This window comes from Chrysochloris asiatica, unplaced genomic scaffold (assembly GCF_000296735.1).
Source record: "Chrysochloris asiatica unplaced genomic scaffold, ChrAsi1.0 scaffold00440, whole genome shotgun sequence".
Classification (NCBI taxonomy): domain Eukaryota; kingdom Metazoa; phylum Chordata; class Mammalia; order Afrosoricida; family Chrysochloridae; genus Chrysochloris; species Chrysochloris asiatica.
In genome coordinates, this window is record NW_006408958.1 from 12681 (window position 1) to 36854 (window position 24174).

At 40.1% G+C, this 24174-nt stretch overlaps 1 protein-coding gene across 1 annotated transcript; it reads left to right on the forward strand.

Moving 5' to 3' along the window:
- Positions 1–819: 819 nt before the first annotated feature.
- TMEM219 (transmembrane protein 219) lies at positions 820–23780 on the forward strand. The gene is made up of 5 exons (XM_006877018.1): positions 820–1050; positions 1139–1328; positions 19285–19514; positions 21739–21908; positions 23679–23780. Exons 1-4 carry the CDS (start codon positions 886–888, stop codon positions 21874–21876), a joined length of 723 nt encoding a protein of 240 aa, XP_006877080.1. The 5' UTR covers positions 820–885; the 3' UTR covers positions 21877–21908; positions 23679–23780.
- The last annotated feature ends 394 nt before the right edge of the window (positions 23781–24174 follow it).

Genomic DNA, 24174 nt, shown 5'->3' on the forward strand with positions numbered 1-24174 from the left:
GAGGCAGGGCAGGGGCTGAGCATTTATTTGTGATTCCCGAGGTTCCCTGGCGCCCTCCTCTCCCCACCCGTATGTTTATCTCCTTGCCTTCCAGATGTTCCTTTTCTTCAGGCTGTCGCTTCTCGCGTGGGATAAGATGGTAGCGCGGAAAGAGTACTCAACTTGGAAGCAGGAGACAGGTTTCAGACCTTGGCCTTACCACTCCTGTGTTATAATTCCCGAGCCTCAGTTTCCCCCACAGTGTTTTTTGCCCTGCCCATGCAGGGCTCAGTGTGACACAGGAAAAGGAAATGGGTATTTGTTGAGTTCTTGCATGATCAAGTCCCATACCAACGGATCTCTCTGCCACATTTAATCATTACGTGGGGTTCGAAGAATTCCTATTCCACATGCGATTCACACCGGTTTCACATAGCCAATGAATGACAGAAGGAATTCAAACGGAACAAACTTTGGTTCCAAAGCAGAGCTTTTTTTCATCTGACAGCCTTGACTTCCTTTGTGTGAGCTCTGGATAGAGGTCTTCAACCCAACCCTACCCCAAAATAGCTGCTTCCTATTTCTCCCACTGAAAATTGTCCCTTTTGAGTTCCTTTTGCTCATGCAGGGTGCTCTGCTCTACTTCCGCATTGATTACCTCAGAAATGAAACACAGCAAACATTTACTGAGTGATGTAGGGAGTAAACACTTGGAGTCAAGAACCTTGGATCCTTGTCCTGACTTTGCCGCAGAAATGGCTGTGTGGCCCTAGGCAAGCCCCCTTGTCTGCTCAGCACTTTAGCATCCCTTTCAATAAAATGGAAGAGTGCAGCAGGCTCTTGTCCAGTTCTCCCTCTCTGTCCCTCAGCAGGCTCTCCGTGGAGGCCCAGGCCCCTCTGCTCCCCATGGGCAGCTGCCAGGCAGGGCACAACCTTCATCTCTCTCTGGCCCACCACCCGCCTCTGGTCTGTGCCACTTTGGTCTTGCTGCTTCTTGGCCTCTCCGGCCTGGGTTTCGGCAGATTCCTCCTCACCCATCAGACTGACCTGCGCAGCCCCGACATCCCTCAGGTAAGCATCCTCCTGCCTATCCTCTCAACTCAGGCGTGTTCTTGATATTAATCCACCTTCACCTTCCTCTTCTCTTCTTTGTACACAGGACTGGGTCTCCTTCTTGAGGTCTTTTGGCCAGCTGACCCTGTGCCCTGTGAATGAGACCCTCACAGGGAAGTGGCATGGGTCTCACGTCGTGGGTTTACTGACGACCTTGAAATTTGGAGATGGTCCAGACAATAACAAGACCCAGACGTTTCAAGCCCAGATTCTGGGTAGTCAGATGGGATTGAAAGGTGAGATGGGGAAGGACTGTGAGGTTGGGATTCAGAAGACTGGGGGTTGAGCTCTGCCTCTACCAGCACCAATCTGGTGACCTTGAATACATCTCTGAGTTTTCGTTATTTCCACTGTAAGGGTAACGGAGACATTTTCAGTGAACGTGCTTCCCACAGTGTAGGTTCTATTAGCTTGTTTTCTTTCCCCTTCCAGCTCAGGGTTTTTTTTATTTTGTTCTTAGTCTAGGTTTGACTCTGTATGCTTTTTCACCCCTGCCTTTTTCCTATCAGTGATATCAGAGATACATGTTTCTATTCAACTATTGAGTGTCTACAATTTGCTTAGCAGAGTGCTACATGGTATGGAGGATACAGAAAAAACTAGACACCATCCATTTCCAAAGAATCTTCTGGGAAATGATGGCAGAGAATCATTGAGTACCACTAATTCCTGTGTAACTTTTAGCTTCAGGTTCCTTATCTAAAAGTTGGCAAGATGAAGAAGAGAGAAAGGTGAAATTCGCTGACTTTTGAGGTTCTTTATAACATTATTATTATATTATTGTCTTATGCTTATAATTTCAATTATAACAATCAGTGATATTTACAAAATACCCACTAGTGTGGCTCTATGGGGTAAAGCACTGGACCCCAAGGTCATTTGAACCACAAGGTCGGTGGTTTAAACTCAACAGCAGCTATTTGGAAACCCTATACAGGGTTGCTGTGAGTCAGAACTGACTCAATGGCACTTAACTACAACAGTCCTGTAGGGGATGGAGTCCTCGTGTGGCACTGCTAACCACAGGTTAGTAGTTCAAACCCACCAACCACTCTTTGGAAAGAGTGACCCTATACAAGGTCACTGTGAATCAATCGGAACCAACTTGAAGGCACTCAGCAACAGAAATAGCTTCCTTGTAGGGTACTGTGCCAGAAATTTGGGGGTAAGAATGGAGTCCTGGTGTGGCGCTGTGGGTTAATGCACTAGACTGTAAAGCCGTTTGAACTGCAAGGTTGGCAGTTCAAGCTCACCAACTACTCCTTGGAAACCCTATACAGGGTCGTTATGGGTCAGAATCAATTCGACAGCAGTTAACAACAACAGACAGAATGGCATGGTGTCACCTAACAGGAGGGTTGGAATCTCTCCATGTCCAAATATTCATATATGAACAAAGCACAAAAATAAAGGAATGTGTCTGATATCTACAGACTTGAAACAGTTTTACTATTTTTTTTATTCTTTAAAAAAGATAATACAACTTGACTGAGATACAATTCACATACCATATAAATCACCTATTTAAAGTGAGTGCTTTTAGTATATGCAATAAATTGTGCAACTATCACTATAGTCAGCTTTAGAATATTTTCATCATTTCAAAAGAAACCTCACCCCACACTTAGCAGTCATTTCTGATTTCCTCCAAAGCCCCCAGTCCCAAGCAATTCTTAATCTACTTTCTGTCTTTGCTAATTTGCCTGAGGTAGAATCATGCAATACACATATTCTGTGTCTAACTTCACTTAGGATAAAGTTTTCAAGATTCATCCATGTTGTAACACATATTAGTACTCCATGCTTTTTATACCCAAATAATAATTCCATTGTATGGATATGCCACATTTTGTTTCTCAGTTGAAAGACTTTTGAGTTTCCGTTTTGGGGGCTTTTATGAATAATGTTCATGTGAACGTTTGTGTACAAGTTTTGGTATGGACATGTGTATTCATTATTTTGAGGTATATACCTTATTTTGTTAAGTGCCGTCAAGTCAGTTTAGACTCATAGTGACCCAGGGTAGGGTTTCTGAGGAGTGGCTAGTGGGTTTAAACCTAAAATCTTGTGGTTCAAACTGACCTTGTGGTCTGGTGCATTACCCTGCAGGGCCACACCAGGACTCTGGTATATACTTAAGAGTGGAATTATTGGATCATATGGCAATTCTGTTTAACCTTTTTGTGGGGGTACATTTATTATTATTATTTATTATTTTGACAGGCAAGAGTAAGGTTAGGGTTAAGACAATGGCTCGGTCTGGGCTAGGCTTAGAATTTCACTTAGTGTTAGGGTGTGGTTAGGACTAGAGTCAGTGGTAGGGGTAGGAGTAAGGTTTGGTCTAGTTTTAGGGTTGCAGTTAGGTTGCTTTTTGTTGTTGTTGTTCTTTTTGCTATTTTTTTCCTTAAAATCTACTTGATTTTCTCTACATTTGGAAGTTCTGTATGTTTGTTTCACTTTGAATACTTCCATATTGCTTTGGTAGCACGTTTTCTAAAATTGGAATGATATAGCGAAGATTAGCATGGCCCCTGTGTAAGGATGACACACAAATTTGTTAAGCGTTCCATGATTTTTTCAGAGCCCTGGTGTGGCACTGCAGGTTAATGTGCTGGACTGCAGGTTGGTTTGAACCACAAGGTTGGTGGTTGAAGCTCACCAGTCACTCCTTGGATACTCTACAGAGTTGTTGCGGGTTTAGAACCAACTCCATAGCACATAACAACAATGTATCTGGATTGAATTTTCAATGGTGTCATGTATGGTAGTCTCAGGTTGTTGTTTGCTGTTGTTGAGTCTCTGGTTAGAGAACCCCCTTAAGTATTTTTTGTCAGGTTGGGCTGGTGTTTACAAATTCTTTTCATTTCTGTTTATCTGGAAATATCCTAATTTTTGCCGTCATGTGTAATGGACAATTTTGCTGGGTATAGATTTTTGGTTGACATTTTTCTTCTGTCAGAGTTTTATATATGTCATCCCATTGCCTTGCCTCTGTGGTCTCTGTTGAGAAATCAGAGCTTAGTCTTATTTGTTCTCATTTGTAGGTGCCTTGTCATTTTTCCCGGCCTGCCCTCGGGTTTCTTTCCTTGCCTTTGGTTTTGAAAAGTCTTATTATAATATTTCTTGGAGATTTTCTTTGCGGGTCTGTCCTGTTTGGAGTTCCTTCAGCTTCTTGAATACACATTTTCTTGCTTTTCATGACATTAGGGAAATTTTCTTCCAGCAAATATTTGACAACATTTTCTATAATTTTTTTTTTGTCTTTTCCTGTTCTGTAATTCCACCCACACATTAAGTTATTCCTCTTGATAAGTTATTCCTCCACATAAGTTTTAGGCTTTCTTCAGATTTTTTTGTTCTTTTTATTTTTTTAACTGTTCCTCTAACAGAGGACTATTGAAAGATTTGCCTTCAAATTCACTAGTTTGGCCTTCCGTTGATTCAGTTCTACTTCTTTGCCCTTTAAATGTGTTATCTATTTCTGAAGTATTGGTTTTCTGGCTTTCTCATTGTTGTTTTTGTGTATGGTTTCCAATTTTTTTATTTACTTTGTCTGTTTGTTCTTGTAATGTTTTCCTGAGTTCTTCAGGAGAGTTTGTGTTGGTTTCATTTGCAGTTTTCTCCATCATTATCTTAATACGTTGAAGGCACCTAAATATCATTTTTTCAAATTCCTTATGAAATTCTTCTGATACCATTTCTAGTGTTGTATTTTCTGACTCTATTTTGATTGCTTGCTTGAGGCAATCTGTCTTATTTCTTTGTGTCAGCTGAAACTGTTTGTTGTCTCTCAGACATTGTTACTGTATTTATATTGAATTGATGACTATATGTTTGTGTGTTCTTAGGCTCTCACCAACTGTCTCCTGGTGAATGTGATAAAGTAGAAATTCAATGCTGTTCTCTGTAGACTGTATAAGATAGCTCAGGGCAGGTTCATGCACCTCCAGACAGGGGGGTGGTATCCTGGTGCCCAACCCCAGGGAGAGAAGAGGCTACATGGGGAAGGGTGCCATAGGCTGCGGGGCTAATGAGGACACAGGGCACAAGGGAGAACTGTCCCGACACCACCATTTGCCACCAACCTCCAGCTGCATCCTGTGCCTCTAGGCTGCTGTGGGATAGAGCACTGGACCACAAGGTCAGAGGTTCGACAGCCACCTGCAAAAGCTCAAGATGGCCACTGCTCCAGGCCAGCTGACAGTCCATCTACTTTTCTTCTCTTTCACTACTTCTGTTTAGCTTCTTTTCCAGACGTCACACAGTCCCCATCTCTGCCCTATTCTCTGAAGCTTGGGGTTGGATCACCATCTGTGTCTGTCTGTTTCAGTTGGTCCCTATGTCCTTGTTGCAGGGATCTGCTCAGTGCATCTACCTACTCCATCATCTTGCCCCAGAAGTCTGTTTAACCTTTTGAGGAATTGCCAAGTTGTTTTCCAAAGTGGTTGCACCATTTTGCATTCCCACCAGTCATGTATAAGGGTTCAAATTTCTCCACATCCTTGATGCTTACTATGTCTCTTTTTTATCGAATCATGCTGTTACTGTTAAGTGCCATTGAGTTGGTTCCAACTTATAGTGGCCTGTAAAGGGTTTCCAAGGAGCGACTGGTGAGTTTGAACCTCTGACCTTGTGGTTCAAGCTGACTTTGTGGTCCAGTGCTTTATCCCACAGCACCACACCAGGACTCTTACTAGTGGGTATGATTTATCTCACTATCATTTGGATTTTAATTTCCCTGATGGCTAATGATGGTTGAACTATGTGCTTATTGTCCATTTGTATATCTTCTTTGGAAAACTGTATATTCAGATCCTTGGCTTATTATTCAGCTCAGTTTGGTTTTTTACTGTTGAGCTATACAATTTCTTTCTGTATTCTGGATGTATGTCTCTTATCAGAGAAATGATTCCAAATATTTTCTCCCATTCTGTAGATTGTCTTTTCATCTTCTTAATGGTGCATTTTGAAGCACAAAAGTTTTTTATTTTGATAAAGTCTAGGTTCTCTGTCTCTCATTTTTTTTTTTTTTTCTTTGCCACTTGTGCTTTTTGGTGTCATATCTAAGAATTTTTGCCTAACCCAGTGTCACAGAGATTGACCCCCTATGGTTTTAGCTCTTCCACTCAGGTCTTTGATCTGTTTTAAGTTAACTTTGGTTTATGGCATGAGGATGGGGCTCCAGTCATCCCAAGAACATTTGTTGAAAAGATAAAAAGATGATTCTTTCCCTGTGGAATTTCCTTGGCACCCTTGTTGAAGATGAATTGACTATAAATACAGGCGTTTATTTCTATAAACTATTAATTCTTTTCTACTGCTCTCTCTGTCCATTATGATGCCAGTACATCACTGTCTTGATTCTTGTAACTTGGTCCTAAGTTTTGGAATTGGGAATTGTGACTCATCTTCCCATATCCCAAGATGATTTTGGTTATTCCTGGCCCCCTGAATTTCCATGTGCATTTTAGAAACAGCTTGTCAATTTCTGCAAAAAACTCCCATTCTTTTTATAATGGTCAGAAATAGTAAAATAACATCACAGAGTATCTTGGCAGAAATAAAAATAAATCACCTAAGATTGCACCATCCATATAATAATTAGTGAGCACCTCCTATGTACCACCAGGCCTGCAGAATACAGAGATTCATAAGGCATTGCCCACCCCTGAAGTTGCTCACAGTCTAAAAAGGATACAGGTGTGACTAGACGTAGATACCGCTCCATGTGTGAAATAAAACATAAGATACAGCGGGGGATTTCCGGGAGTCCATAAAGCAGGGATGGTGTGGACAGGCTTTACCCAGGAGACAGTAACTGAGCTGTTGTCTAAAGGAAGTTTAGGAGTGTGCCATTCCAGGCAGAGGGAATAGCATGTGCAAAGTCATGGAAACAGGAACTATGACAGCATGGTTATGAATTTTCATGGGTTCTATTTGGTGAGAGATAGATGTGAAGAAGCAGGCAGAACTTCATGAGGGTCTTGTGTGCACTTTCCTCCTGTATACTGGGGAAATGCAAAGATTTTAATCAGGAAGATAATAATGGATTTTTATTTCGTTTTGTTTGTTTGGTCATTTAGGAAGATGGCTCTTTTGGCCGACTGCCTGGAGGGAATATGGCTATATGCAGGAAGACCAGTTAGCTGGAGTGGATGCTGTAAAGAAAAGAAGGGAACCTGAGCTAACACAGTGGTGTGAAAGAATAGAAGGGGTTTGAGGCAGACATTAGAAATGTGGGGTTGACAGAACTTGTAACAGAGTCCATCTGGAAAATGTAGAGACAGGAGAGAAATTCTCTTCTAAAATTTTACTTGTATATTTTTCAGAGTTGTAATAATGGTGCAAGCAACTCTAATGGCATAATGGGTTAAACGTGGGGCTGCTAATGCAAAGACAGTGGTTCAAACCCAGCAGCTGCTCCATGGGAGAAGGATGAAACTGTCTGCTCCCATAAAAATTTATAGTCTTGGAAATGCTGAGAAGTAGTTGTGTTCTGTCTTTTAGGGACATCAAGTCAGAATCGACTCGATGACTGGGGGGGTTTTGTTTTTATATAATGGTACAAGAAGCCCTGTTGGTGCAGTGGTTAAGGCACTTGGACTACTTAACTGAAAGGTAGGTGGTTTAAACCCACCAGCCACTAAGCAGGAGAAAGATGTGACAGTGTTTCATAAAAAGTAAAAACATAGCAAAAGAACCTGACTACTGTGGAGCTGATTCTGACTCACAATGACCCTTTACAACAGTGTAGAGCTGTTCCATAGGGTGTTGTTGTTGTTGTTAAGTGCCAACGAGTCCGATCTGACTCCTAGCATCCCTATATAGGGTTTCTGAGGAGTGGCTGGTGGGTTTGAACTATTGACATTGTGGTTAGCAGTTCAGTGCTTATTCTATAGCACCACACCAAGATTCCCATAGGGTTTATGAGGCTGTAAATTTTTACGGAAGCAAAAAGATTTATGGTTTACGAGAGGCAGGTGGGTTCAAACCACTAACCTTTCAGTTAGCAGGCCAACGCTTAGTCCCCTGCTCCACCAGGGCTCATTTTCATAAGGGTTACTACCTTGGAAACCCTATAGGGCAGTTCTGCTCTGTCTTATAGGTTCACTCTGAGCCCTAATCTCCTCTATAGGCAACAGAGAGTAATGCCCATTTGGATTTATCTTTTTCTCTTAAAGTGTCCTAAGAATTTTTTCATATTATATTTCTGTATTAAGGAGCCCTACTTTGGGTTACTAACCTCAAGGTTAACAATCTGAATCTACCAGCCACTCTGTGGGAGAAAGATGAGGCTTTCTGCTCCCGTAAAGATTTACAGCCTCGGAAACCCTATACAGGGTCACTATGAATTGGAAACTCACTAGCTCCATACCACCACTTCTGTATTGTTGTCCTAAAATGTTTCAGTAAAATGATGTAGTGCTGGAGGCACTCATTTGTCTATGCCAAGAAATTTGGAAGACAGCCAACTGATTGGAAGAGATCTATATGTGTGCCCATTCCAAAGAGAGGTGCCCCAATGGAATATGGAAATCATTGAACAATATCATTAATGTCACGTGCAAGCAAAATTTTGCTGAATATAATTCAAAAACAGTTGCAGCAACACACTGTCAGGGAGTTGCCAGAAACTCAAGCCAGATTCAGAAGAGGACATGGAACAAGGGATTTCATTGCTGACGTCAGATGGATCTTGGCTGAAAACAGAAAATACCAGAAAGATGTTTACTTGTGCTTTATTGAGTATGCCAAGGCATTCCACTGTGTGTATCATAACAAACTATGGATAACATTGTGAAGAATAGAACTTCCAGAACACTTAACTGTGCTCATGAGGAAGCTATACGTAGACCTGTACATAGGCAATTGTCTGAACAGAATAAGGGGATATTGTGTGGTTTTAAATCAGGAAAGTTGTGTGACGGGGTTGTGTTATTTTACTATACCTATTCCACCTGTATGCTGAGCAAATAATCTGAGAAACTGGATTATATAAAGAAGAACTTGGCATCAGGATTTAAGGAAAACTCATCATAAAAAAGATTAACGTTTTATGTGCAGATGATATAACCTTGCTTGCTTGAAGAAGAGGACTTAAAATACTTACTGAGGTAGACCAAAGATTACAGCCTTCAGTATGGATTGCAACTCACTGTAAAGAAAACAAAAATCCTCACAACTGGACCAATAAACAATATCATGATAAATGGAGAAAAAATTGAAGTTGTCAAAGACTTCTTTTTTATTAGATCCACAATCAACACTCATAGGAAAGCAGCAGTCAAGAAATTAAATGACATATTGCGTTAGTTAGGCAAATAGACTGCAAAAGACCACTTTAAAGTGTTCAAAAACAAAGATGTCAGTTTGAGGACTAAGGTGCACCTGACCCAAGTCTTGGTATTTTCAGTAGCCTCATATCAAAACCAAAAAGGAAAAACATGCTCAGCATTTCTCAAGCTGAGGAAACTGAAGAAAAAAATTCAAACCTCAACTTAGGGTCATGAAGGATTCTATGGGGAAATTACTGAATAATGCTGAAAGCATCAAAAGAAGATGAAAGGCATACACAGAGTCACTGTACCAAAAAGAAATGGTCATTTCAGTAGGTAGCATATGACCAAGAGCCAGTGATCCTGAAGGAAGAAGTCAAGGTGCATTGAAGTCATTGACAAAGAACAAGACACCAGGACTTGGAATAAAAAATGGAAACCTTTCAATTACTGATGTGGCACTGGTAGCACTCACTCATCTATACCAAGAAGTTGGAAAGACAACTACCTGGCCAACTGACTGGAAGAGATCCGTATTTGTGCCCATTCCAAAGAGAGGTGACCCAACAGAATGTGGAAATCATCAGATAATATCATTGACATCCCATGCAAGTAAAGTTTTATTAAAGATTATGCAAAAATGGCTGTAACCGTACATTGACAGAGAACTTTCAAAGTTTCAAGCCGGATTCAGAAGAGGACATGGAATAAGGGATATCAAATGGACTTGGCTGAAAGTAGAGAATACCAGAAAGATGTTTACCTGTGCTTTATTGAGTATGCAAAGGCTTTTGATTGTGTGAATCATGACAAGCTATGGACAACTTTGAGAAATATGAGTATTCCAGAACACTTAATTGTGCTCGTGAGGAACCTGTACATAGACTATGAGGCAGTTGTTTGAACAGAACAAGGGAACACCAAATGGTTTAAAATTAGGAAATGCGTGTGCCAGGGTTGCATTCTTTCACCACACTTATTCAATCTATATGCTGAACAAATAATCTGACAAACTGGATTATATGACGAAAAACATGGCATCAGGAGTGAAGGAAGACTCATTTACAACCTGTGTGATATGCAGATGATACAACCTTGCTTGCTGAAAGCCAAGAGGACTTAAAATATTTACTGATGATGATCAAAGACCATAACCTTCGGTATGGATTGCATCTCAATGTCAAGAAAACAAAAATCTTCACCACCGAACCAATAAACAACGTCCATATAAGTGCAGAAAAGATTGAAGTTGTCAAAGATTTCATTTTGCTAGGCTCAACCATCAACACTCATGGAAGCAGTCATCAAGAAATCAAATGACGTATTACACTGGGCAAATCTGCTGCACAAGACCTCTTTAAAGTGTTGAAGAGCAAAGATGTCAGTTTGAGGACTAAGTTGTGCCTGACCCAAGCCAGGGTATTTTCAGTAACCTCATATGACAGTGAATAAGGAAGACCCTAGAGCAACTGATGCATTTGAGTTATGGTGTTAGAGAAGAATATTGAAAGTACCATAGACTGTCAAGAGAACAAACAGATCTGTGTTGGAAAAAGTACAGCCAGAGTGTTCCTTTGAAGTCAGGATGGTCGTACTTCATCTCTCATACTTTGGACATATTGTCAGGGGGGCCAGTCCCTGGAGAAGGATATCATGTTTGGTAAAGTGGAGGACTGGAGAAAAAGAGGAAGACCTCCAGCAAGATGGATTAGTACAGTAGCAGCTGAAATGGACTCAAACATAGAAACAATTGTGAGGTTGGCCCAGGACCGGGCAGTGTTTACTTCTATTGTGCATAGGGTCACTATGAGTCGGTACTGACTCAATAGCACCTAACAACAATATATGCATGTGAAAGTTGGACAGTGAATAAGAAAGTCCATAGAAGAATCAATGCATTTGAATTGTGGTATTGGCAAAGAATATTAAAATTACCATAGACTTCCAGAAGAACAAACAAATCATTCTTGGAACAAGTACATCCGGAATACTCTTTAAAAGAAAGGATGGTGAAACTTTGTCTCTCCTACTTTGGACATGTTGCCAGGAGTGATTAGTCCCTGGAGAAGGACATCATGCTTGGTAAAGTGGAGGGTTAATGAATAAGAAGACCCCCAACAAGATGGATTGACACACTGGCCGCACAAATAGGCCAAAACAAAACAATAATTGTTAAGATGGTGCAGGACTGAGCAGTGTTTTTTTCTGTTGTGCATAGGGTTGCTGTGGGTCAGAACAGTCTCCATGGCACCTCACAACACCAACACTTCTATATTATTTTAATGATTGTAAATTAGTTCCTTGAATGACTAGGCTATCATTTGTTAATACTTCTTTCTATTGTTAAATATCTGTTATTTCTTATTTTTTTGGTATTATTGGTAGAATTACAGTGTACATCTTGGTACAGTTTACATTTTTCTTTTGAATTTTTTTCTTAGAATTAATTTTTACCAGTGGTATTATTGGGCAAAATGGTATGGACCTTTTTTAATACACAAATTCATTTTACTATGGATTCAGGCCATATAGCAGTATATGGATATATACTGAATATATTACTTACTGCTCTATTCAGGCCATATAGCAGTAAATGTAAAAAGGCTTCCATAACTTCCTTCCAGAGTAACTGCCCATAGTTTAGTGGGCATCCTCTTAGTCCCTTCTTTTGACCATTTAAGTAATATGTGATAAACACAAATTGTCTTCTAAACGGTGTCTTCAACCCAGAGTGCTTATTTCCCCACATCTTTAAAAACTTATTATGTTATTTTTAATTTTTAACAGTTCATTAGACTGTACCACCAATTGTCTGTCATTTTGTCATTCTGTGGTGGCTTGTGTGTTGTTGTGATGCTGGAAGCTATGCCACCGATATTTGAAATCCCAGCAGAGTCACCCATGGTGAACAGGTTTCAGCTGAGCTTCCAGACGAAGACAGACTAGGAAGAAGGAGAGACAGAGTACTTCTGAGTGTTTGGCTACTGAAACCTTTAGGAAGAGCAGTGGAACACAGAGCACCAGAATATTGAATATTGAAACATGATGAATAGCACCAGAATATTTTCAGATACAGTGCCAGAAAATGAGCCCCTAAGGTAGGAAGGCACTCAAAATATGGCAGGAGAAGAGCTACGTCCTCAAATAGAGTTGACTGTGATGACATGAATGGAGAAAAGCTTTCAGGGCCTTCATTTGCTGATGGGGAACAACACAAAATGAGGAGAAACAGCTGTAGACATCCATTAATAATCAGAACATGAATGTAAAGAGTATGAATCTAGGAAAGTTGGAAGTTGTCAAAAATGAAATGAAATGCCTGAACATTAATACCTAGGCATTAATGAGCTGAAATGGATTGGTATTGGCCGTTTTGAATCTGATATTCATATGGTTTACAGTTTACCATGCCAGGAATGACAAGTTGAATAGCAATGATGTTAAAAAACTTTAAAAGAAAGAAAGAACATTTCAAGATCTATCTTGAAGTATAATGCTGCCTGTTAAGGATAACACCCATATGACTACAAGGAAGGCCATGGAGTCCTGGTATGGTGCTGTGGGTTAATGCGCTGGACTGCAAAGTCATTTGCACCACAAGGTCGGCAATTCAGGCCTTCCAGCTTACCTGGGAAACCCTATACAGAGTTGCTATGGGTTGGGACCCACTTGACGGCACTTAACAAGAAGAAGGAAGACCGCTACTATTCAAATTTATATACCAAACACTAAAGCCAGTGATGATGAAATTGTCCTGGTGTGGCACTGTGGGTTAATGCACTGGGACTGCAAATTCAGTTTGAACCACAAGGTCAGCAGTTAAAGCTCATCAACCACTCCTTTGGAAACCCTATACTGGGTCTCTATGGGTCAGAACTGGCTCTTAACAACAACAACCAACTTCTTCAGACTAAACTTGATCAAATATGCCATCAAGATATATTGATAATTACTGCTGATTGGAATACAAAAGTTAGAAACAAAGTGTAAGGATCAGTAGTTAGAAAATATGACCTTGGTGATAGAAACGATGCTGGAGATTGCATGATAGAATTTTGCAAGACCAATGACTTCTTCATTGCAAATAATACTTTTAAACAGCATAAAAGACAGCTATACACATGGACTTAATCAAATGGATTACACAGAAATAAAATTGACCAAATTTGTGGGAAGAGATGGTGGAAAAGCTCCCCATTGTCAGCCAAAACAAGACTGGGGAAGACTGGAACAGACCATCAATTACTTACATGCAAATTTAGGCAGAAAATTAAACAAGCCCACACGAGCCAAAATTTTCCCTTGAACCATGTCACCTGAATTTAGAGATCATCTCAAGAGCAGATTTGATACATTAGACACTAATGACTTAAGACCAGAAGAGTTGTGGTCAATATCATACAAGAAGAAAGCAAAAGGTCATTAAGAAGACAAGAAAGAAAAGACCAAAATAGATGTCAGAAGTCTCTGAAAATTGCTGTCCATCATAGAGATGCTAAAGAAATGAAAGAAATTAAGAAGGGAAAGAGCTTAACAGAAAATTTCAAAGGGCAACTCTAGAAGACAAAGTCAAGTATCATAATGAAATGTGCAAAGACCTGGAGTTAGAAAATCAAAAGGGAAGAAAAGGCCCAGCATTTTTTAAGTTGAAAGAACTGAAGAAAAAACTCAAACCTTGACTAAATATTCTATGGGCAAAATATTTAATGTTGCAGTAAGCATCAAAACAAGATGTAAGGAACATACTGAGTCACTGTACCACAAAGAAACAGATAATGTTCAACCATTTCAAGAGATAGTACATGATCAAGAACCAGTGATACTGAAGGCAGAAGTCCAAGGTGCACTGAAGACATTGGCAAAGAACAAGGCTCTGGGAATTGAAGGGATATAAAGTGAAAATCTTTCAACAAACTTGCAGCATTGTGGGCACTCACTCACCTATGCCAAGAAATTTGAAAGACACCTAGCTACCTGGCCAGCTGATTGGAAGAGATCCCTCTTTGTGCCCATTCCAAATAGAGGTGACCCATCAGAATGTAGAAGTCATCGAACAATGTCATTAATCTCACATGCAAGTAAATTTCTGCTAAAGGTCATTCAAAAACGTACATTGATAGGGAACAGCCAGCGGTTCAAGCCAGATTCAGAAGAGGCCGTGGAACTAGGGATATCATTGCTGATGCCGGATGGATCTTGGCTAAAAGTAGAGAATATCAGAAAGGTATTTGTCGGTGGTATAAGGTGCCGTTGAGTCAGTTCCAACTCATAGCAACCCTGTCTAGGGTTTCCGAGGAGTGGCTGGTGAGGATGAACTGTTGACCTTGCAGTTCAAACCTACTCTGCAGTCCAGTGCATTAACCCATAGCACCACTGTGTGGATGATGACAAGCTACAGACAATATTGCTGAGAATGAGTATTCTGGAGCACATAAGTGTGTTCATGAGGAACTTGTAGATAGAACAAGAAGCAGTCATTCAAACAGAACAAGGGGACAGTGAATGGTTTAAAATGAGGAAAGCTGTGCACAAGGGTTGTATTCTGTCACTATACATACTCATTCTGTATGCTGAACAAATTAATTCAAGAAGCTGGATTATATGGAGAAGAATGTGGCATTAGGATTGGAGGATATGCAGGTGATACAGCCTTACTTGCTGGAAGTGAAGAGAACTTAAAATACTGATGGAGATCAAAGACCACAGCCTTTGGTATAGGTTGCACTTCAATGTAAAGAAAACAAAAATCTTCAGCACTGGAACAATAAATAAAATCAAGATAAATGGAGAAATGATTGAAGTTGTCAAAGACAACTTGGATTTGATCCACTATCAACACTCATGGAAGCAGCAGTCAAGAAATCAAACAACGCACTGCATTAGGCAAGTCTGCTGCACAAGACCTCTTTAAAGTGTTCAAGGGCAAAGACGTCAGTTTGAGGACTAAGGTGTGCCTAACCCAAGTTATGGTATTTTCAGTAGCCTCATATGCATTTGATAGTTGGACAGTGAGTAAGAAAGACTGTAGAAGAACTGATGCATTTAAGTTACTGTTTTGGAGAAGAGTTTTAAAAGTACCATGGACGGCTAGAAGAGCAAACAAATCTGTGTTGGAAGGAGTACAGCCTGAATGCTCCTTAGAAGCCAGGATGATCAGATTTTGTCTCTCATACTTTGGACACATTATCAGGAGGGACCAGTCCCTGGAGAAGGTCACCATATTTGGTAAAGTAGAGTGTCATCGAAAAAGAGAAAGACCCCCCAATGAGATGGGTTGGCACAGTAGCAGCAGAAATGTGCTAAAGCTTAACGAAGATTGTGAGGATGACACAGGACTGGGCAGTGTCTCGTTCTGTTGTGCATAGGGTGGCTTTGAGTCAGAACCGACTTAACAGCACCTAACAACACAACAAATTAGACTGGACAAAAGAATTACCAAGTTGTTTTCATTGACTTTCTTCTGATTGCTAGTGAGGTTGCTAGTACTAATTGCTAATGAGCATTTTCTTACAGGTTTTAACCATCTATTTTAAAGTACAATGCTGTCTCTGGTAGGATAATACCAACAGGCCTACAAGGAAGACCAGTTAATACGGCTATTATTCAAATGAATGCACCAACTACTAGTGATGATAAAACTGAAGAATTCTACCAACTTCTTCAGTCTGAAGTTGATCAAACATGTAATCAAGATGCATTGGTAATTACTGGTAGATTGGAATGTAAAAATTGGAAACAAAGAGGAAGGATCCATAGTTGGAAAATATGGCCTTGATGATAGAAATGATGCTTAAATTACTTGCTGATGAAGATCAAAGACTACAGCCTTCAGTATGGATTGCACCTAAACGTACAGAAAACTTAAATCTTCACAACTAGACCAATAAATAACGTCATGCTAAATGGAGACAAGAATTATGTTGTCAACAACTTCCTTTTGTTTGGATCCACAATCAGTGCTCATGGACGCATTAGGCACATCTGCTGCAAAGGACCTCTTTAAAGTGTTCAGGAGCAAAGATGTCAGCACGAGGACTAAGGTGCAGCCTGACCTAAGCCATGGGTTTGGACAGTGAATAAGGAAGACCATAGAATTGATGCCTTTGAATTATGGTGTTGGGGAAGACTATTTAAAGTACGATGGGCTTCCAGAAGAACAAACAAATCTGTACTGGAAGAAGTACAGCTAGTATGATCCTTAGAAGTGAGGATGGTGAGACTTCATCTCTCAGACTTTGAACATATTCTCAAGAGGGACAGTCCCTGGAGAAGGACATCATACTTAGAAAAGTGGAAGGTTAGCGAAAAAAGACCCCCAACAAGATGGATTGACACAGTGGCAGAAATAATAGGCTCCAATATAAATAAAAAAAAATTGCAGTAACAAGCAGTATATCATTTTGTTGTGTTATGATTTGTAACTGATTCAACAGCCCCTAACAACAATGGCCTGGTGGTGTGGCGCTGTAGGGTAAACACTGGACTGCTAACTGCAACGTTGGTAGTTCAAACCTGTACAGGGTTGCTGTGAGTCAGAATTGACACCAACAACAATAATTGATTTTAACATTTTTTCACAAGTTTGCTGGTCAGTTGACGCTTTGGTGAATTGTCCAAGCCCTTTACCCGGTTTTTGATTGGATTGTTTGCCTTTTTGTTGTTAAATTGTAGAAGTTTTTAAAATATATTTTAGATATTGATCCTTACTGGTTATATGGTTCCTGGGAATTTTCTTCTAATTTGTTGGTGGGTTTTGCTTTTTGATAAAGTCTTCTGACGAACAAAAGCTTTTTATGTTTTTTGTTTTTGTTATGATTCCAGGATACTATAAGGTACTTTTTTTTTTTTTTTACTTTTTATTATCAATTGAGTGAAGGTTTACAAAGCAGATCATTAATTTTACATTCAACAAATCACACACAAAAGTATTTAATTTTTACGAAGGCCATTTATCTATTTTGGCTTTTGCTATTGTGTTTTTTGTGGTCATAATCTGATCATTAAAAAAACAAACAAACCCACAAACACCCAAGTTGGCCCTACATCCATACACCTATATTACACCTATATTTTCTTCTAAGAATTTTATGATTTTTAATGTTCTGTTAGACTGCAAGGTCAGTTTGAACCAAGCTGTCGGCGGTTCAAACTCACCAGCCAATCCTCAGAAGCCCTATGCAGGGTTGCTATGAATCAGAACCAACTCAACAACACTTAACAACAGTGGCATAAACAGTTAATTGTTCAGCTGCTAACCAAAAAGTTGGCAGTTCAAACCCACCAGCTATTTCAAGGGAGAAAGACCGTAACAATCTGCTTCTATATAGATTACAGCCAAGAAAATCCTATGGGGTGGTTCTACGCTGTCATATAGGATCACTTTGAGTTAGAATCGACTCGACTCAGTGGTACCCAACACTGGTTTTAACATTTACGTCCTTGATCCATTTTGAATTGATTTTAGTATAAGGTGTGAGGCTTAGATCCTAATTCATTCTTCTGCATGTGGAAATCCAATTTTCCAAGCATCATTTATTGAAAAAACTCTGCCTCCCCCATTCAGTGAACTAAATGCCCTTGTCGAAAATCAACTAACCATAGATACATGGATTTATTTCTGGACTGTCTCTATTCCATTGGTTTATATATTTGTTATTATACCAGTAACATACTGAGCCCTTCTTTATTAATCAGGATTGCTTTAGCCATTTTGGGTCCCTTGCCCTTCCATATAAATTTGAGGATTGGCTTTTCTATTTCTGGTTTTTTTTTTAAAGCTGTTAGAATTTTGACGGTAGTTGCATTGCCTGCTTTGGATAATATTGACATCAAAACTATATTAAGCCTTCCAGTTCACAAACCAGAATGTCCTTCCATTTATTTAGTCTTCTGTAATTTCTTTTGGTGATGTTTTATAGTTTTCTGTGTATAAGTCTTTTATCTTCCTGGTTAAGTTTATTCCTGAGTACCGTATTCTTTTATTATATGCTGTTGTAATGGTAACATTTCCATAATTTCCTTTTCAGCTTGTTCATTGTTGATGTATGGAAACCCTGCTAATTTTTATATTGACCTTGTGCTATGCCACTTTACTGAATTCATTTATTAGTTCTGATAACATTATTGTGAATTCTTTAGGTTTTTCTATGTATAAGATCATGTCATCTGTGAAAAGGGGAAGTTTTGCTTCCTCCTTTTTGATTTGGATACCGTTTATTATTTTTTTCTAGCCTGGTTTCTCTGGCTAGGACTTTAATAAGGCAGATAGTGGCTAACAATAGTACAAGTGAGCATCCTTGTCTTGCTCTTGATCTTAATGAGAAAGCATTCAGTTTTTCTCCATTGAGTATGATGTTATCTGTGGGTTTTTTATAAATGCCTTTGTATTTTCTTTTAAAACTTGCTTAGGATTTTTTTGTTCATTTGTTTGTTTGTATAACTCTTTAATCCATCTGGACTATATTTCATTTGTAGTGTAAGATAAGAGTCTAACGTTATTTTTCTCCTAATGGAAATTGTCCCAAGGCCAAATACTGAATATGCCATACTTTACTGGCTAATTTGAAATGGAGTGTGAATGGTTTAATGAATTCTGGTACATAGTGGAAAACAGCTTTCCTAAAAAGGAAAAAAAGTTTATACAGACTTGACATTGGCACCAGTTTCACTGCAGTCTTACAAGTATTGGTATTATTGTTTCATTGATTGCAAACTAATTTAAGTTAATTTTTGTTTAAATCAGCACACAGTCGGTTTTCATTCCTTGATGATGTAAATTATGGTATATGGAGTACTCTAACCAATGCCAAAGTGCCTGGGATTGTCAGAGGCCTTAGAAATGAATAGAAATCTGAAGATGGATTACTTCTACTCTCCCCCTCATTTTCTTTTTTTTTCTCTCCTGGGCCTCTCACAGGGTCTTCTGCAGGAGAGCTGATCCTCATTACAGCCAGGGTGACTGCAGAAAGGATGCCAGAAACCTGCTTGTACTTCAGTGCTGGCCCGGAAATCCTGCCTTCCAGCCAGCCACCTATATCCTGCTCAGAGGAGGGAGCAGGAAATGCTACTCTGAGCCCTAGGATGGCTGAGGATTGTATCAGGGTCTGGAGCCATGAAGGCCTTGTGCTCACCAAACTGCTGACCTCTGTAAGAACCTTCAGTTGCTGGGGTTTTATCAACTGTGACCCTAAGATCTAGGAGGCAGTGCTACCTAATAGAAAAAGCACTAGCGTTGCAATCTGGGCCCTCGAATGTAGATGGTGTGGCCTTTGTGCAAGGCCGTTAGCTTCTCTGAACCTCAGCTTCTTCATCTATAAAATAGAAAATATACAATCTGCCAATACCAACAAATACCGCTTAAGTAAGAATGAATGTAAATCCGATCCTGGGCCAACCTCACTACCCCTGCCATCAATGATGCCACTTGGCCGATCCATCTCGTTGGGGGTCTTCCTCTTTTTCTCTGACCCTCCATCTTACACAGCATGACATCTTTCTCCAGCCACTGTTCCCTCCTGACAGTATGTCCAAAGTATGAGAGACGAAGCTTAGCCATCCTGGCCTCCAAGGAGCACACTGGCTGCACTTCTTCCAAAACAGATCTATTGGTTCTTTTGGCAGTCCATGGCACTTTCAGTATTCTCCTCCAACACCACAATTCAAAGGCATCTTTGATAGTGAATTGTTAATACATCACATCTTAATTATTTAAGCAAATCAGTATGTTTTCTGTATTTAATTGTAGAAAGTTTATTTAGTTCTTGAAATTTATTTGCAAACACACTTTTTCCATTCAGTACTGTGGTTTATTGCCTACCTAGCTGAATATATGTCCACTTATTCTAAGGCTATCTGCATACTTAATTTACTTACGTGTTCATTTAAGTCAAGTGCTCATTATGTAGAAGAATTTGTATTTTGGAGGTGCTTGATTTATCTACAAAGAAAAAATAGGAATTACTTTATTATAAAATGCTCCTAGAAGTCTTAATTGTGTTTATTTTTAAAACAAATGAACTGTAATTTTATACTTGTGTGCATGGAAGTGATTGAGGTACATCATTATTGTAGTTTGAAAGTTGTACATAAGACGTATTTTGTTCTTACTATATGTTTTTACTGAATGAGCTATTCCCCATCCCAAGGCAAGCATGAATAAAATTAGGTTAAATGTAGAAAAAAGAATGAATGTAAAGTGTCCAGCACAATATCCAGTAAATAACAGAGGTTTGATAAATGACAGGTATTACTAATAATTATTGTCTTTAAATAAGATAAAACATGATCTCTACCTCAAAGGAATTTAGAAATTGTAATCAGAGGTAGAATGGGCTAATTGCTACTATACAGACGTGAGCAGAATGTTCCATAAACACAGAGTAAAGAGCAATTAGCCCAACTTGAACATTTATGGAGAGCGCTTCACAGAGAAGGTGGCATTTAAGAAAGAGAATTGTGTACTGTAGTTTATAATGCATAAAATGCTTTCAGGTTCATTATCCCATTTGATCTTAAAATAGTCCTTTGAGGGAGATGTTATTATCCCATTTTACAGACGAGGAAACAGGTTTCTAGAGAGGTAGTGAATCGCCCAAGGCCACACAACTGCCCAGGACTGTAACCCACATCTCCTGATTCTAGACCTATGCTTGTTCTGCCATGTCAGGCTGACCCCTGAAGAATGAGGAAGATTTTGGTAGGAAGTGCAGTAGAGGGGAATCAGGAGAAGGGAGATACATTCCAGGAAAAGGGAACAGCGTGAGCATAGGCCTAGAGATTGAACTGTGTTTAGCTTTAGGGGGACTCCTTGATGAGTAGTTTCGGAATGACTTAGGATAAGAGGCAGGAGAGACTGTAGAGGCCAGATGCCTGACTTAAGATGCTGCCACTAGATGCTGCAGGCTGTGGGGTCACTGCAGGATTTTAAGGAGGAGAGAGTGCTCTACCAGTGCTAGGTGGAGATAGGCCACAGTAGAGGAGGGAGACCAGTTGAGTTACTGCTGCAGCTGTTGCCTCAGTGTTGAAAAGACCCTGTTGAGGAGCATAACCTGAGAGCTTTAGAATCATAGAAGCCCTGGGCTCCAGGCCTGGCCCTACTTGCACATCTGTAAAATGTGGAGAATTATGAACTTTCTTATCCCATGGAGTCATTCTAGGGGTTCAAGGCAAGAAAGCAGTTTGTAAGTCATTGAGACAAATGTTAGCTTGTGTAAAAATAACATTTTCCCTTTAATTATTAGATGTGAAGTACCATCTTCCTCATTGTGGCTTCTCTCTATAGCCCTTGGGCTGGGGGTAAGATGTCTGCCCAAGGGAAGCTGCTCCATTCTCTCTCCATCATCCCTCCCTCCTTCCTTGTACCTATTTCCAGGAGGAGCTGGCTCTGTGTGGCTCCAGGCTGCTGATCTTGGGCTCTTTCCTGCTTCTCTTCTGTGGCCTTCTCTGCTGTGTTACTGCTGTGTGCTTCCACCCACGTCGAGAGCCTCACTGGGCTAGAACCCGACTCTGATGGCATTGGCCCAGTTCCTGCCTTGTTCTCAGGTGAGATCCTTTGGGACAGGGAATGGGGCAGGGGTGGCGATCATTCTCAAATATTGCTTCCTCTGGGTCCCTGGGAGCCCCATTACTACAGCTCTCCCTAGGACTGGGGACAATTTACACCATCAGCATTCAACATTTTTCTTAGGTTTTTTTTTTTTTTTTTTTTTTAATCTGGCTTTGCTGGTTAGACTTTGGGCTGCTAATCAACAAGCCACTAGTCACTCCAAGAGAGAAAGATGACACAGTCTGCTCCCTCATATATAGCTCCAGAATATACAGTCCTAGAAACCTTATATAGGGTCACTATGAGTTAACATCAACTTGGTGGCAGTTTTATTTATGAAATGCTTAACACTCATGTAGAAAAGCCCACAGAACCTGAAAGTATAGTTGGTCAAATTCTTTTAAAGCAGATATTCTTGTAAACATCACTCAGACAAAAATGTAGAATATTAGCTATAACTCAGAAGCTCCCCATTGTCCCTTTATTTCTGACAACACCTTCCCTCCTCCTAGAGGTAACTATGATCTTGCTTTATATAGTTTATCACCAAGTATGCATTCCTAAACAATTTGGTTTCGTTTTACATCTTTTTGAACTTTAATGTGATCATACAACACATATTTTGTGACTATAGTTTACATCCAAGCTCTTTTTTAAAAAAAATGTGGGTCCTGTAGGCTAAGAAATGGATTGCTAGCCACAAGGTCAGCAGTTCAACCTACCAGCTGTTCCTGGGAAACCCTGTACAGGGTCATTATGAGTCAAAACTGACTTGATAACACTTAAAAACAGAATTCTACAGATAACATGAAATACAAACACACTACACAGACATTTTGAAATTGGTAACAATGATGAGTTTGAACGGTTTGATGAGTTTGAGGATGTATCTTTAAGAGGAATCATGCTTGTCTTTCTTTTTTCCTAGAATCATGATACCTAGTATTCCGATGCAAGTTTTGTAAAATTCAATTTGAGCAGCTCAAATAAATTTCATTGATGATGTTAATAATAAAAGCTGCCATTTACTGGGCACATACTCTGTGCCCACGCACTTTATATGTACTATGCCTTTTCCATTTAGTCGTCCCTGAATTTAGAAAAAGTTGGTCCTGATAACAGGATCCTTCACTACTATGAAGATAACGGTGGGTGGCGAACACTTTGGCTAACCAGTCAGCTTACTGGGAAAAAATATTTCTGTAAAAAATCCTCACTCTGACTGGTGGGGCTCCTAGTCTGAGAGCTATGCAGGGAGCCCTCAAAAAGTTCATGGAAAAATTCCATTATCTTTTCATTCCATTCTGTCCACAAACTTTTTGAAGCCTCCCACCTCTATGTTGTACCAGATCCTTAACTGTTGTCAGTTTCATCTGGCTGCTGTGCTCCAGGAAATAACTGGGAGAAATTAAGAAAGAGCCAGGGCCCAGGGAAGAACTCCACTAGACGAACTGTAAGCACAAGATCAACGTTGTTCATATCACCATTTTGCTTAAAGCTGGGCCTGACTACTTCAGCCACCTACATGGGACAGGAAGTGGTGTAGCCCTCTCATCCTTTTCAGATATGAGTCACCTGGGAAGACAGGTTTTCTGGCCCCTGGCAGATCCCAGGACACTGAGGTCATCCTGATTGGGATAAGTGCCCACTCCTATCTGTAGTTGTCGTGGCCAGTGCTCCTTTCTCAATTTCTATAGTCATTTCAGAGCTCTCCCCAAGGGCCATTGACCTGCCCTGTGCTTTAATTTTCTTTCTGTCTTCCCCAGGTCTGAATCAACCTCTTGGGCCTTGGTTCTGAGATGGAAGAGATGTTACAAAAAGTGAAGAGCTGGGATGTGGGGATGAATAAAAAGCTTTTTTTGCCTAGTGCTCCTGGGGTGTTAATTGGGGATTAGAACTTTGGATTTTTCTCCCCGTGTGTTCATTTAGGACACAAGTTGGATGAGGACTGAGGTCCTCATCTCTTACCACTGTGTGACTGGGTGTTGGAAAAGACTTTATGCCTTGTTTTCTTCTGTGAACTGAAATTGATAATAATTCCAGCTACTTGGGAGGGTCAAGTATGTGTATGTGTAGTCATGGAAGCGCTTTGGCATAAATGCAGTATGACCTTGGGCAGGTCATACAAATTCCCAGGCCCTCCGTTTCATGAAGGGATTTGACCTACAGAGTTTTCCCAGAACTTTAGTGCCAAGATTCCTCGATTTGGGAACCCAGGTCCAGGTTGGATGGTCACCAACTTCAGAGCAGCCCATTTTCCCG

Coding starts and splice junctions, on each gene's coding strand:
- TMEM219 (XM_006877018.1), top strand. CDS start 886: ATGGGCAGCTGCCAGGCAGGGCACAACCTTCATCTCTCTCTGGCCCAC. Junction 1,051..1,138: donor GCAGCCCCGACATCCCTCAG/GTAAGCATCCTC, acceptor CTTTGTACACAG/GACTGGGTCTCCTTCTTGAG. Junction 19,515..21,738: donor TCACCAAACTGCTGACCTCT/GTAAGAACCTTC, acceptor ACCTATTTCCAG/GAGGAGCTGGCTCTGTGTGG.